Source organism: Lipophrys pholis, assembly GCF_963383615.2.
Source record: "Lipophrys pholis genome assembly, chromosome: 7".
NCBI classification, from domain to species: Eukaryota; Metazoa; Chordata; class Actinopteri; order Blenniiformes; family Blenniidae; genus Lipophrys; species Lipophrys pholis.
Genome location: NC_137638.1, coordinates 30,062,398 through 30,078,991, shown reverse-complemented (window position 1 = coordinate 30,078,991; position 16,594 = coordinate 30,062,398). Strand labels below are relative to the sequence as shown.

General features: G+C 43.2%; 1 protein-coding gene across 1 annotated transcript in view; it reads left to right on the top strand.

Moving 5' to 3' along the window:
* The window catches only part of znf608 (zinc finger protein 608), a gene marked incomplete at both ends in the record, with an annotated part of 65,083 nt that extends 49,811 nt beyond the window's left edge, over positions 1-15,272 (top strand). Inside the window, 6 exon segments of the mRNA XM_080467463.1 lie at positions 2,839-5,284; positions 6,265-6,724; positions 7,996-8,165; positions 12,577-12,724; positions 13,007-13,063; positions 15,253-15,272. Of these exon segments, the coding sequence (XP_080323589.1) occupies positions 2,839-5,284; positions 6,265-6,724; positions 7,996-8,165; positions 12,577-12,724; positions 13,007-13,063; positions 15,253-15,272 (3,301 nt within the window).
* Between the last annotated feature and the right edge of the window lie 1,322 nt (positions 15,273-16,594).

Below are 16,594 nucleotides of genomic sequence, written 5' to 3'. Positions count from 1 at the left end.
TTGCTGGAATAACTGCTCTCAAACTATTTGGAGATGTTGATGAAGATTCAAGACTTTAGATGTCACTGTGCTCGGACACTGTTTTTCATTAGAGGACATGAACGAGCTGCAAACAAAACTAATCAGTTATTGATAAAAGCATGAATTTTTGTCGGGTCTGTACAGGATAACTATCTTCCTGTCACACTCAAAGCAAAAGGTCTTCTTTTTTGGGTAGGTAGGACATCTTTAGTTGTTTCTACTTCTTTAACTGTTTTTGCTGTTTTGGCCACTTTGATTTTTCTGGCCTTTTGTTTGGTGACATGATTCAGTAGAAATGATCAACCTGTGATGAGAAAATTTCAAATGATTCTTCTAATTTCCAGCTCCTGGTCTTGTTTCACTCTCTATCTTCATATCCAGCACAGTTCTATAACTCTTTTCTGTCTGGCCAGATGTTGCTAATGCAAAACACAAAAAGTCCCAATCACAACCTGTCAATCAATCTGATCTTAGCCAACTGGTGGCGCCACAGACATTTTGATGGTAGAAAGCGAAGTGGGTGGGAATGTAAGAGAGCACTCAAATTAGACTTTCGTCCCTTCAGTGGATGAACCAGAGCTTTGACAAGACTCAGATTCTCTGACAGTTTTTTTTTAATCCACTCCTACCACAAAGAGAAGGAGCATTAGATGAGTTCCACCTGAATCTAACCAGGTTATACTTGTGTGGTGAAGCAGGTCGTTTTACAATCTCCCCTTGCCTACATGTCAAAGAGCCCCTAAACAAAACAATCCCCCCACATTTCGCAACAATAATTGTTTTCTATTCATAATGAAAACTGACTCTGAAACCTTTATTTATATCGTTGTGGATTTTAAAGGTGTCAGAACAGTAGACTGCAACTTAATTTTCGTATTTCTATATGCGTTTGAATTCTGAAAGAAAGTGTGAAAATGTTTGCGTAATTTGCTGCTTTTTTAATGTCACTGTAACTGAACTGAACGGACCACTTGGTGACGATAAAGATGATAAAAAGGCTAAATGAGCTCTGAGGCTGTCAGTTGCAGTTTCACAATTAGCTTTATTAAAAAACAAAAGAAACAAAGAAATACTCTTCACTTTCCATTAATGATGAGAGCTTTTAGTGAATGCAGAGTGTGTCCATCCCTCCTCACTCAGCCTCTCAATTATTCTGACTGTATGTAAATGACTGTTGTCATGGCAATTACAGCTAAATCTCACAAACGATGAACTAAATTGCTTTTTCCACTTAGACTCTTGTCACTGCGACCGTCAGACAGTGAAGCCTGAAGCTGTTTCAGTCCATAATTGAGAGGAACAAAATGCTCCCAATTTGATGCTCTGTCCTTCCTTATTGAATAAATCTGAATCAAAGGTTTGTAAGTACATAGTGAGAAATCTGCAGATTGACCATCTCAATGCACATAAGCAGCTTGTGTCTTCTTCACTTTCTAAGATGAAGATGCTTTGAAAGGGTTATCATATCCTCAACTAATGCAAACATCCCACAGAACGTTAATTGCAGAGAAAAACCCAGAATATTGACGTTCAAAGGTAAAGAGTCAATGACATTTGGCAACTTTAAGAGAAGCAGATTTGAAGTTCTGACTCACAGAAACAACAAAATGGTTTTAGATGGTTGGATGGACAGACAGACAGACGGATACACCAAAACTGTAAATAATCTCTGAAACAGTGAAGAAATCAATCCAGTTCCAGTTGCATGTTGGAGCGGCTGCAGTGACATTCAGGGACGTGGTGATGAGGGAAAAAAGTAATTACAAACATCACAGGAATTGTGAGATATCATCTTATCATCTAAAATCACAGAGAGGGACAAGGAAGTCGAGTTTCAACTTGCGCTGCAGTTTGGTCTGTTGATAAGCTGTTTAATATCCAAAACAGTCTTTCCAAGGTCACAATTTCTTCACTGAGGGTTTAACATGAACTCATCATGAGATAAAGTGTCATAATGAAGGCGTTAAAAGACAAAGACATGAACAAAGTTCAGGGTCTAGCTCCTAAAGCAGAGATTTAAACTTTCTGAGACATAGAAACAATATGTGTGGAAACGCTTCTCTTGTATTAAGATGCAACACACTGTGGTTAACAGCATGAAACAACTTCAAAGAAGTAGGGACGAGTGGTGAATACAAAATGTCACGATCAAATATAGATGAGGGTTTTTATGTTCTCAAAACACACAGAAGGCTTTGTCCAGAATAAGAAAACGAACAAATAATCTTGATGCCTGATATGTGGGTGATGTGGTTCACATGATGCTGTTGTCTTTCAGGGCCTTTGTTTAATGCTTGAGTTCAGTTTTGTGGTTGATGTGTTGTACCTTTAAAGATTCTATTTTAGCTATAAACCCGAATTAACCTGTGAGCTAACGTTCATTCCACTGCACAGTCAGAAAGGAAAACAACACACCCAGCCACACAAATGACAATACAGTAACTTAGCTACATACTGCAGGTATACAGTATCAACTGAAACTAGAAAGCTCCCCAAATATGTTGATCAGTACAGCCTTGCACCATAAGGTGCATACTTGGCTGTTTTGGAATCTGTCATCAATAAACAAAGAGAAAAAAATTGCACGAGGACTATAGAGGATATGAGTGACAATCTAAATAATCATTGAAGTTTGTACAACTAAGAAGAGTGAGAGGTGACAACTCTTCTTAGGATGGATTGAATACAACATAAGCATCACCTTGTGCTTCCTCCATTTAGTGTGTGAACAAATATAACCAAACTTTGATAACTAACTAAGATCTCTCTGTGAAGAGTTCCATTTCAAGATTGTTATTTTTCTGGTCCTCTGTGCAGGTTTTGTGAATCACCCTCCAGTGACCCTGAGCTGCCAGGTGGTCGCGGCCGAGGAAAACGAATGCGAATGGCCATGGCCGAGCGACCGTGTGTGGAGCCAGCCGCTACCTCCAAGGTCAGGGGTTTGTCGCAGCACAGGAGCCGAGGGGGTGGCGTAGCGGGAACAGCAGCAACCATTCACACCAAGGGAAGGAGAGGCAGCCTGAATCTCATCAACAGCAGTTGCAGAGCACCTCCATCTTTTTTCACTGTTGAGGAGGTGAAACCTGCCAACTCTCTCTCCTCTGGGAAACGAAAGAACAAACCTCCAGCTGACTTGGACCTCAGCTTGGTCTCCTCAGATGAAATAAAGAATGGAAATGGGAAGAGGATTCGAGCAAAGTCTCGAAGTGCCCCGTCAACGCCGCAGGGCAAATCTGATCCTTCGTTCATGGATCCAGGTGGGGGCTGTGCCTCCTCACCACCTCCCCCTCCCATCCTCATTGACTGCCCCCACCCAAACTGCACTAAACGCTACAAGCACATCAACGGCCTGCGCTATCATCAGACACATGCACATCTGGATGCTGAAGAACAGAGGAAGCCTGAGATCGAACCCTTGAAGGATGGTGAGAGTGAGGATCGACTATCAGACTGTGAGGAAACTATGAATAATTTGACGTACGACCTCTCAGAGACAAACAACAACACTAATTCCAATAGCTTATGTAAGAAACCTACTCCTCTGTACAAAGTAACAACAGTGGGGAACAGAAGACTACTCCTCAGTACTGACCACAGTCCTACAGCCAACTCCAAAACCAGAAGAACCTCATTGCTTAAAGATGGTCTAATCGATGACCTGAGCAATTTGCCCATCATTTCGAACATGACGGTGGTTCTGGAGAACTGCATGGTCCCAGACAGGAACTCCTCAGTCGAAATGCCCAAACTGGAAGCCGAAGGTTTGATCGAGAAGAAAGGAAGTCCATGCGACAAGGCCAGGAAAGCTAATGGGAAGGTAGAGAAGTTGTCCAAGTTGCGAACCAACAGACCAATTGCTCCAGCCCCTGCTCCACCCAAGCTAATTGCCATACCCAACACAACATATCCCAGCAGTACAACAGATTCTGTCAGCTCACAGCAGCCATCTCCGATGGCAGCTGCAGGTCTCTCAAGTAAAAATCTTCCCCTGAAACCCATCAAACCAAAGCTGAGTATTGTTGTGGAGCCCAGCCTGGTGAAGGCCACCCTGGTCGCCTGCGGTAAAGACACTAGGAAAAAGGAAAAGCGGAGAGTTAAGGACAAACACAACAAAGAAGCACCATTGAGGACACCTAATGGTGACAGCAGTGGAATAAAAATGGAAGATAGTAGTAGCGGATCTAAGATTGGCATCAAGGAAATTCCTGGAAGCCTTCTTAAAGAGCACCTCAGTAAGCAGGATGTAATGAACGGACTCACAGAAACCCAGGAAAGCAGGATGGCCAGTATCCGTGCCGAGGCCGACAAGGTCTACACCTTCACCGACAATGCCCCCAGTCCCTCCATTGGTGGTTCATCGAGGCTTGATGCAGGAGGGACTTGTCTGACATCAGCCGACAGCAGCAGCAAGAACAACAGCCCCGCTTACTCTGACATCTCAGATGCCGGAGATGACGGCGGATCTTCAGAATGTCGGTCAGAAGGCCTCAGATCCAAGTCTGGTTCATCAAGTTCTTCCGAGGTGAGCTCCAACAGTATCCATGGTAACTCTGGTAAAACCCCACCGACCGCATCTGCCCCATCATCAAAAGACCCCCAGTCCCCATATTACCACAACTATGAGCCCTACTACCTACAAGGGTACATGCAGTCAGAGAGGCAGAACAGCAGCAGTGCTGCTTTCCACAAAGGTTCTTCCCATGAGTCCAAAGGGAAAGACAGAAAAGAAGACATGAAAGAGGAAGACAAAACCTTATCCCAAGAGTTTCCAGAGTCTAAGAAAGGTGACGGTCCACCTCAGTCTCAGCTCCAGCTGGCTATGAGTCAGACTCAGACAGCTTTGGCCCAGTCGCTGTACTACGGTCAGTACTCCAGAGGACTGTATATGGACCAGAAACTGTTATTGGGTTCAAAGTGCTGTGACCAGACCCCCAGTGCCAAGCAAAGGGGGCAAGGGGTAAGAGACAGTGAGGATGTTAAACACATGGTTGGGTGTTCAGCTGGTGGTCCCATTATAGGTAAATGTCCAGACGGTGCTAAAGGCTGTTGCCCCAAACCAGTCCTGTCCTACGTGGAGATGAGTGAGAGAGGAGAAAGGGGACAGAGTCTGGCCTTAAAGGGGGTGCATGGAGGCATGGTGGAGCAGCACCAGCTCTTGATGAAAGACTGCGATGACATCAAGTCACCCTCCTCTTCCTCATCTTCTTCACTCCACAACCCAAACAGTCAGACAGATCTGGACTCAAATGTTTCCTTTTCCAGTGTAAGTTTCTCCCTCTGTCTATAACCTGCCGCCGCCTGCTGATGGTGTTGTTGGTGTGCGTTAATGACTGCTGTTGAATGTCACAAAGAGATTAATCACACACAGTGTGTACAGATGAACCGGTAGGTGCTAATAACAACAACCATGTGGCTTCTGTGGTGCTGTAGCTCTACTTTGACATGCAACTACAGTCATTTCAGTTGAAATCACAATCATGCTGTCCAACTTAATGGATGCAAATGTTTTGGTTTGGACGGAGAAATAATGTAGTGAAATTTGTCAGTAGCAACTTTAGCTATAAACAAACAAAAAAAACCTCTCTCCTACATAAGTGTTTTGATATGATTTGCTTTTTTTTTTAAAAAAAAAAGCTTGTACAGATTTTTACTCATGTCACCTCTTGATGCAGTTAACCACAAACGCTAGCCATGTTGGGTCATGTAAAAAAAAAGAAAGAAAACTGTATGGATTAAATGAAAGTCATGTTGGGGAAGGGCAGGTTCTTTCTTTCCTTCAGATGGGCCTAAATTCTGCACTAGATGTGTGAGATATGTCTTGATTCATGTCATTAAGAGGAACACCACACACCTCACATCTCACTGCTGAATGGCCGCCTGCTGTTGAAATGTCGTCATCCTTCATCAACATCACACCCAGAGCCAGTGATAGATGGTCTGTCAATGGCTCTGTTCTGCACAGTGTTTCCTCTATAGTCATTCAGCAGCGGTGGGCCACCGCACCAAGAAATTCTTCAACCCCTCCTAAAAAGAACAAATGTACAAATAAAAGTCATAAGTGAATTGCTGTTTTAAGCTAAACAGACAAAGTGGTAAAGTTTATTTTTTAAAAAGGCCTGAAGTGGGACAGAGACATGAACCGAAGTTGCACTGACCACAAAATGACTCCCACCCACCACTGTTAACAAAGAATTATAGGGGAAACACTGCAACTAGCACCAACACTTGTCCCCATCGATCTAGCCCTCAGACGGCCCGGCCTGGGCTCACCGCCTCGCTCACAATAAATACTCAGAGCTGCAAAGGCAACACGAGGAAGAGGCTGAGGAGGGCGAAACAGACAGTGGAAAAGAATGGGGAACTACCATGGAGCCTGCTGGGACCAAGATGACCTCAGGAGGAGAAAGAGGAGGCGCCAATGCTAAAAAATCCAGGCTTCATGGACCATCTGTGAACTTCCCTCCCACCATCGAAGCCGAGGATTCAGACAGGCTGGAGGGGCTGGAGGAGCAGGGCCAGGAGCCAATGGGAGGGCTGTCGGAGGAGTCCCAAAGTGCTCGGGCAGCAGTGTCCCCTCCAATGACTCCCCAGCAGCCCTACATCCAGTACCAGCAGTCCTCCTATCCACCTTACCTAGCCATGTGTGAAAGCAGCGGGGGCTCCTACAGAGGGGTCTCCCCCACCCTGGTCCACAATTATCCAGGTAAGAATCTGAGACAAGGTTTCAATTCAAGGTAAAAGTTCACTGTTTTTGGTGCTGGGAGTAGTTACCTGGCGACACCACTAAATGTGAAGTAGCCAGTGAACATAGCAAAGCAACGAAACTCAAAAAAGTCCCTATCTTGATATATCTTACTTTTGAACTTATAATCTAGCATTTAGCTGTATTCCTATTCAGCAATGCCCTTGGCTTTGGAACCTCACCATGAAGCCTAGTAGCTTTGACTTTGACTGACCGTATTTAGATTTTCAGGAAAAAAGACTTAGCTTAGCCTCACAATTTTGAAATGATTCAAAGTTGACTCAGCTTGTCACACACATCAAAATAACAGCATTAGGTGCAAAGTGCCAGGAAAATGTCATTCCTGGTTACTAGTCTGCTAAAAGTCTGCATTCTATCATTAGTCTCTACACTAATCTGCGCTTTCTCAATTTAACTAATATTTACTGTTAATTGTGTTAAATCAGTTTTATATGTTTTTAAATCTAAGAATGTGATTTGTGCTTCGGACCTCTTGGCCAGGTCACCCTTGTAAAAGACATCTTGATCTTAATGGGTTTTCTTTTCTTGGTCAAATAAAGGTTACAATAGTCAATTGGCAAAAAATAATAATAATAATTGGACATTCAATTAATTAAAAGAAAAATAAATACAAGAAGTGGAGAATAGACATGTATTGGCATTGGGTCACAGTAAAACTAACATTATTCTTTGGGAATTATGATTTTTAATGGCATTGGTGTTACACTTATTGAGCTGTTATGAATTCCAAATGTCAAAAACAAAATTTATTAGTGAAAAGAAAAAGACTAACTTCGACTTTGAACAAAAACCAGCATTATTCCACCTTCCATAGAGATTCAGTGGTCTCATTTCTCTGAAATCATATCTGCAAAATGCTTACAATTTCATGGATGTTTTGAATAGTTACTGTTGCTCTCTTCCTTTCTGTTGTATTGTTTTTATTGCAGTATATGAAGTATGAATGCTCGGGTAGTGAGCATTCAAACATTAAATACGTTCTCCTAGCAATGTAAACCTTTAGCAGTCTAACTTAGAAAATGGTTAACGGGGACATGAGCCAGCCTGAACTGTAATCCTGGTATTTGGTTCTACAAAGGACGAACTTGAAAATGTCACATGAAAATGTCTTGGCTTATAGGAGACTAAGAATACCTGAGAGCAAAATATTTGATAACAGCTGCCGAGCGTAATGTGTTGTGTAACAGAGGCTTGTGTTCACCCCCTCTCAGGTTTCCATTATCCTCTTTATGGCAAGACAGCGGGCCGTGAGGAGTCGGAGGTGACTCCGCCCAGCAGAGGAGGAGCGGTGAGCAGCAAGCAGGGCGGCGACTCCACCTCGTCCCCAGCCGTGGAGCTGCTGCAGCAGCCGAGCCACCAGTACCACGGAAAACCCTCCGCTGTGAGAGACCGCCCGCTTCCCCGTCATTCACACACCACTATTTGATGCTAAAGCTACACCTGTGCCTGCTGGGGTTAATGCCTGAAATCTCCTCCTGACTTTACTGCAGTCTCTTCACTTCATTCAGTCATGGCAGGCAGGGAGGATACCACAGGGAGGATGATAAAGTGGGACCATTAAACATAGACAGCATGTCCCTCTATAACACCTTCAGATGTAAGACTGTTGTGTGGAAAGTACCGGCGCTATCCCCTCCTCCACAATAACTAACTTTCTGTGCAGGTTTTATTTTAATGTCCACCAGTGTCTGTCATGCTCAGTGTGTCGGACAACATTCACTTTACTGCCTTTACACCATTGAAGACGTCAATAAAATGTTTCATATCAGCTTTTCACACTCTGTTTCAAAGATGTTAAGTTTTATTTGTATTAACATCTAGATCATAAACTGAGAAAACTGCCCCTCGATTTCATTTTAAAGGTTCCTGCTTTTGTATGTTGGTGTTGGTCACCACTGGTTGGCTTTTCTGCAATCGGACATTGGCTAGAATGGGTCATTAAACTGTATAATTTAATGAAAAGCCCTGTGTGCCCGCCCAGATTGTCTCGTAAAACAAAGTTTCCACATAAGATTTTATTTTGACAAGCAAATAAAAGTCAACGCTGAAAGTAGAACTCAAAATACAGGACACAAGGTAGAACAGTTTTCATTGCTGTGTGTACTTCAACGTCAGGTTTGGCATGAGTTAGATTCAAGTGAAAACGCATTGTTTTGTTTCAGAAAAGTTTTGCGTTCACACAGCAACGTTGGGAAAATTATGCTGTTTTCATGTTGGGCCACTAGTGGGTGCTAATGGTTCTTTTTGTAATGAAACCACACACACATGCAGCAGAGAACAATACGCTATAAACATGGACAACGGGACAACACGGACATTCTAGTGGACAGACCACCAAGTTGGATTATTACAGTGACTGTCAAAATAAAACTACCAAGTCCAGGAGAATATGGACAGGGAGTCATGGCACGATGGAGGACACATTGTTCTGATTGTCTCTACTGAGCATGTGCAGAAGATCTATTTACTACAGTTGTGGTGTACAGTTACAGTAGCAGCGCTTCTACAATCTACTGGGAACAGTTTTCGCCCGTTCACACAGCGTTTTTAAAAAGTTCCACCTTGGGAGCAGGTTTCAAAAGGTTGCATTTTCAGTGTCTCTGAGCACCGCTGTCGTGTAAACGAACACCCAACATTCAACAAAAATTTTATATTTTCACTAGAAATATACTGTGTAAAGGGACTCTGGACTCACTGTGGTTGTGGAGGAAGTGAGGCGTCCTCTCCGAGCTGGTCCAGATGGAGCCCCTGGGAAAGTGCTCCCAACATGTGCTGACCCAGCTGAACCTGACACAACTGAAATCAGTTACTATCATTGCTGAACCAGGAAGTCAGACATAAACTGCCTCATTGATTACAGCCTCACCTCCAACACCATCATACCGGACTTCCTGCTCAGGAAACTCAGGTGGATAAAAGATTTCCTGACAAGCCGTCCACGGTCTGTTAGTCTCTCCTCTGCACACCTCTGTGTACTGAGTGCATCTCGCTCTACACATGACTGCAGTCCAGCCCACCACCAGATCATCTACATCAACTTGTCTCATCTCAGGGGGAGACGAGATCCTCAAACTGATAACTACTTGGCATTAAACAGCAATAGAACAGAGTATCCTCTCCACCTCACTGAACAACCCCTCCAGCTCTCGCATCATCAGCAGAATCCCACCTGGTTTTCACTCTTTTGACCTTTTGCACTTTGGGAAGCGCCACAGATGAATAAGACCTCATACTAACATAGCCATAATGTCACTCCAGTCTGAACAAACTCCCCTTAGTGCAGTACAGAGCAGATTAACAGCCTGTTTACACGGCAACGATTCCAAGTAAAAACGCAAAACTTCTTTTGCGTTTTGGGTGTTGGTCACTGAAAAAGTAACATTTTCTGGAAACCGCTCGCAAAGGGGAATATTTTGAAAAAGCTTGGGCTCTGCGCATGTGCACTACAGCCATAGTGCCATGTGTTCTTCTGCACATGCTCAGTAGATGGACAATGACAAACATGGCGGCCCCCAGAGTGTCACGGCTCCCATTCCATCTTCTCCTGGGAGTTGGTAGTTTGATTGTTTATAGCAGTGGCTCTCAACCTTTTTGGGGTCCTGGACCCCCTGCATATTTAAGATCAACCCTGCCCCCCCCCCTTTAAATGACATAGGACAGGGGTCCTCAATTATTTCCCCCCGAGGGCCAAAGTCAGACCAGCATGATAAACCAAGGGCCGGAACAGTCACAGGTTTTTTGCACGTTGTCAGTAAAAGTTGTTTATATTGCAAATGTTTTAGCTGATGTTACCAATATTGTTACTGTCATTGTTATTATCATTGTTATTATTATAGTAGTAGTAGTCAAGGCGGTTGTAGTAATAATTGAAGCCTGGGATTTTCAAAACTCAAGTGTTGAGGGTCACTTGATAAAGCACTCTTGAAAATAGTAAGTTTAAAAGCAACTATGTAATTATTTACACACAGAGAGACAGAGACAGAAATACAGGAGAGGGTTACAGTTCCTAAATCTGCCACTCTTCTTGTCGCAGTATTATCTGACAGCGGTACCTGCTTTAAGGTGCGTTTACACATCAGCACGATGAGTTACCAATATCATTTCCCATCATTCCTGCCACATTCCTGACATTCTTAATGTGACCTATTGCATCTGAAGATAGTTCTGAAATGGGCCTGACATTCCTGATATTCCTGCAACATCTTTTTGGCTCCAATAAATCTTCCTAGAATATCAAGAATCAAGTGTGTGGATTAGTTGTGATGCGTGTTTATTCGTTATATATCGTGACGGCGTGACGCCTCGGCCCTGAATCATAGAATTCAGGTCAAAATCCTGATCCGCGCTAAGGAATCGAGATTCATGCCAAACTTGTGGTCGTTGTGTGTAAACGCACCTTTAACAGCTCCACAACCGTTTTCTTTCTTTTCTTGTCGTGACTTAAAACTTAATTGTGCTTTTTGTTTTTTAATTAACTCAGCATCAGCAAATTGTTTCTTAGCTTTGGCAAGGTTCCATGAAACAAGCTATGATGCGCTGTTGCGCTCACTTGTGCCGATGCTGACATACTGTAGACATGAAGGGCTTGTATCACGTTATGTTTTCAATTTCTGTTTTGCGTCAGTGGGACTTTGGAGGGTCGTTGGTATTAATGCTGGTGGCATACAGAAAGTTGTAGTCCTGATCCACTTTGCTGACAGCTCCAGTCTACTGCAGATCAAACATGGGCCGGTAATATCAAACTAAACTGTTCAGTCCAGTCAGAGTTCAACTGAAGCTTTTCCTGCTCGACTTTCTCACGCTGCTGGTCATGTTGTGTCTTTTTTTAAATTTTGACTCACTGTTGGATGATGTGTGGTTTCGTGTGTCGTGAAATTGAAATCCGTGGACGTCCGAGCGTCAGACGCACTTAGACTCTGGCTTCGACTACGGTGTGGGATGAGGATTAAAAAGGTGGAGCAGCGCATGTATTTATCCACAAATCAACCTTTATTTCACGTTGATGTGCAGCTAATGGGGCCAGACAGGTGGCTCCGGCGGGCCGCCTACTGAGGACCCTGTCATAGGATCTTTTTTAAGAGATGTTTGATTTTCAGGGACTCCTTGCAATTACACCACGGACCACTAGGGGTCCTCAGACCCCCCGTTGAGAACCACTGGTTTATAGCATTTGGTTCTCTGCTGCATGTGTGTGTGGTTTCATCACAAAACTAACAGTGCCACCTCGTGGCCTGACATGCTAACTACAATTTATTTCAGTGTTCCTGCCGTTGCCGTGATAACTGGACATCGTTTTCAAAACGTTGCACCTAAACATGAAACTTTTCTCAAACATATCGGATAATTTTTCAATGGAAACGTTGTCGTGTGAACGCTGCCTTAAGAGTAAGCAAAACAGCCATTTAAAGTTAAAGGCCCACAAAAACAACGGAAAGCAGAGTCCAGTGAATCTTGGGCGTGTGGACAGTGATGCATCGAATCTTTAACATCCATCGGCCGCACAAAAAGGCTGTGAACCACCATTAGAAATAACTTTATGATTTGGGAAATCTCTTTCTGACTGGATTCATGCAATAACAATAGTTGGAAGAATTTCTTGGAAATTCTGGGATAAGAAAATATATTTACTTAGCATTTTTGTCTCAAAATGCTTTTACAGTGATTAAAACAAGACATCAAAGAGGAGTTTCAGAGGTGGAAATTAAAACAAATCGGAAAAGAGAAAGAAGAATGTTTTGACTGGCAGTGCTAGAAGAAGAAGACACTGTGTAAATCCACCTGTGTGTTTTCAGCCTGGCGAAAAAGGTTCCCCGGATGGTGAGAGAGAGACGGAGCGAGACAGGAACCATGTGTCGTTCGCCCGACACCTCCACACACACCACCACACACACCTGGGTATGAGCTACAACCTGATGTCAGGACAGTACGACATCTACCAAGGTAAACACACACACACACACACACACACACACACACACACACACACACACACACACACACACACACACACACACACACACACACACACACAAAAACAAAATCTGTTCTCTGCAGGTCTAACAGTATCTCATCACCCTAAATATTTCTATATTTGAATGAAAAACAAAACAACTTTGACGCTCTGAAATCGATCGGCCTTGTGTTGGGAGAAACGCCGCTGAGCCTGAGATGGTGAGTTCTGCTTCACAGCTGATCTTCTCACTGTGTATATTTGTGTTGAAGGTCTGAGCTCCAGGTCTCTCGTCTCCAGTCAGCAGGTATCAGGACACTCCTCAACCGGTACGTTTTAAGCCTGTCAGCTTTTCCAGGTTGTTACGTTTGTGTGACTGAATGAAGAAGCTTCCTCTTACTGCATAGTTTCCCCCCGTATGAGATTTGATGGAGTCATACAGTTGACATTGTTTTAGCCAGAGCTGGAAAGTATTTAATGGTTGGTTCAACGGTTCTGTTTCAGTGTAACAGGGGCGTAAATGGCACGTTTTATTTGGAAACATTTCCTGAAACAAGCTGTTTGCAACTTGAGTGACGCTAACAGCCGCCAGTAGACTGAACTTTATTTTTTCTCAAATTAATTTTAATAAATAATCAGTGGTTTATTGTTCTTCTTTTGAACTCAAGGTTTAGCAGAAAGCTGTCTTTGGATTACTTTATGAAAACAACCACATTACAATTACTGTATTTTTCAGAAGGATTTTTTTTAACTGTTCATGCCACTATTTAAGAAGCAACTTAAACATAATATACTTGTGCATACCATCATGGACCACTTGATGTCACTGTTGGACCACAGAAAGCTGTTACAGTAGCAGAACATCCTCCATTACTGCTGGATTTGACTGACAGTAACAGAAAAATGTCCCCGAAAAGAAAAATGTCCACAGTACAATATAAAATAAAAAATAGTTCAGAGTGTGAGAGCAACTTGTGTGGGACTGGAGAAAAGAAACTGATCATCCACAATGTCTGTATCTTGTGCGATGTCTTGGCTGAACGTTGCTTGAGGCCACCTGCTGGGTCCATAAATCTACTGCGTGAACCTTCTCTCCTGGGACTAACGGCTCGCTGCTCATTTGGCTGTGCTTCTACCTCACCTTGTTGCCTGAATTATCCTCCAGCCGATCGTTAGCCGCTCCGCAGGCTTTTCCATACCTCCTCATGCGGTACATCAGCACCATTGTTTAAAAGTGTGAAATATTGCAGCAGGAAGTTAGCCGGCAGTTAAAGAGCATAATGTGATGATTACCTCCACTGCTGCTGAAAATACACTCCTCTATAAAGGGTAATTGCTGTGAGATGAGCAGACGTGATGCTGACGGTGGGCCTGGCTCTCTTCTCCACAGATAAACAATGAATTATCTCCTCGTCTTCACAATTTAAACGCCTGCATCACACAACGATTAGTCATTTGAAAAATAGGGCCCACAATGGTGCAGATCTTTTCCCAAGATGATATTCCTTGAAGCTTCCATGTTGTTGGAACTTAGGGACACACTGATACCGATACCAGTATCAGAAACTGCAGGAAGTACTAAAACTCAAGGAAGCTCCCTGATACAACCTGGGGAGCACGATGTGACATCATCCATCAGTAATGTCGCCAGTTACTCAAGCGAGCAGGAGCAATGTAATGGCCATTTTTTGGTACACGTCTGTGGGTGTGGGTGTAATGCACTAATTGATCCACAAGGGGGAAGACCTGCACTGCGAACAGTAATGGAGGCAAGCCCACATGGTTTCTAACTAAACACCGCCTCTCTGCAACACTGAGACGTGACTGTATTAAGTTTATTTTTGTCAAATTGTGGATTGTTTGTTTAAATGGACACTGGATTTGGACTCAACTGTGTCAGCAAAAAACAGAACATTATTTTACAAGCCACATCATCTACTTCAAGTCAGTTTAAGTGTTCACGGCAAGCTTGTCAGTAACTTAAGTGATCTGTCAAGGTAGCTTTAAGCATTGGGCTTAGCTAATGTCATGTCAAGCAATGTCCATGGTTTGAAATTCTTTAATATTAATGAGAATGACAAAAGTAAGTAAGTAAATTATGTTCTGCCAAAATATCAAAAGGAGGTGAAAGATAGTTTGTACAACACCGGCAACTTAATCACCAGACATGGGGAGGTTTACTAATCTGATTGCAACAACTTCAGAGCAGACACTTTTCTCCAAATCAAGAAAAGCAGATTGGGAAATATAGTTACAGACATTTATCTGGCATCTCCACAAGCACTGCTAAAAATCTGTCTTATTTCCAGCTCGACTCATTATGACAATAGGTTTTCTCTACATTCATGCTCTCCGCTATTAAGTCTGATTGCTTTTCCAAAATGCACTGTTGGACACAGAACAGAACCATCTCCTGAAAGCCTTTAACTTCATTCTTTGTCACCCAGAACTCATTTTTTCCCTTCCTAGGAATCCTCAGAATTTTCCTGACCGCATGTTTTCTGCTTGTCTTTTGCAGACAGTGAAGGGAAGAAGTAGGACCATGTGACCACACCTCACATGAAGAAAGGCAGATTTATCAGACATCAATTCCATGGTGTTGAATAAGGGTCGCCTCCCTGAGAGGCAACAAACAAATGAAGTAGAAAAAAAAAGTCTTTCATTTCTTACTCATGATAGCCACCAGTTTTATAACATGACGCCACAGAGGCGCGGGCTGACAGATGGACGGACGGACGGAGCAGGACCGGGACCGTTCTGAAGGACGACCTGTACAGATCCACATCAGACACTTTTGAAGGGTTCTGAGTTGTGAAGCAGCGTGCACTCAGCTGTGGTGCTCACCTTTATAAAATGCACATTTATTCTAGTGTATTATGATGATGATGATGAAGATATGACTGAATGTACTGATGATGACTTACTCTAATCCCAATACTGTGGATGTTTTTTTTTTTTTTTAACAAATCCTATTGGGACAAAAGCAGCATTAGGAAGCTCAAAAAGTCTATTATTCCCCTTATTATTCTCATGATGATTATTGAAGTGGTCCTCCGCCCTCCATAGTGCTGACACCTCATTTGTATTACTAACCTGTACTTGAGCGTAACCATGTTGATTGTATCGTCTTTATGTGAGAGTAAACCTTCACAACATCAGCCTGCCCAGTGCCATATAGGAGCCCAGTGGTGTAAATATTCTGTACAGATTCATGGCAGAGCACTAACATGCTTTATCCTCCATCAGCCATGGGGGGGACGGGGCAGAGAGGGGAGCAACAACCAGGGGGCAACAACCAGGGAGCAACAACCAGGGTTCCTGTAACCACTGGACACAACAGATCAAGCCGTTTGTGTGTTTTTTATGGCGTCATGCAGTTCTGCTAGATGAAGATTGAATATGTCAAGATTGGTCAATATTCCTGTACTCTATATCACCTACCCCCACCACCATCCACCCATCCACCCACCCGCCCCAGATTAGCTGGCTTGCCAAATCATTAAGGAGAAGCCAAGTGCTCCGTTGGTAAACCTTCAAAATAGAATCAAGAGGCAGTGATTGAGAAGCTTAAAACACTGCATTTCTTTGACATGAATATTCCCCCCCCCCCACACACACACACACACTCCACCCCAGGTGATCCCTGTTAATCTGTTTAGGGGGTCTCAAACCTCAGATGGGGAGCCATTGTTTCAGTCTCCATTTACACGACGTTTAAAATGAAAGAGTATCATGTTGTGTTGTCATTTCAGAAAAGTTTTGCATTTACATGGCAACAGAAACACTCACCATGATGTAGTTTTCATGTTGGGCCACCAGTGGGTGCTGTTCGGGTTTTTTGTAATGAAACTACACACATA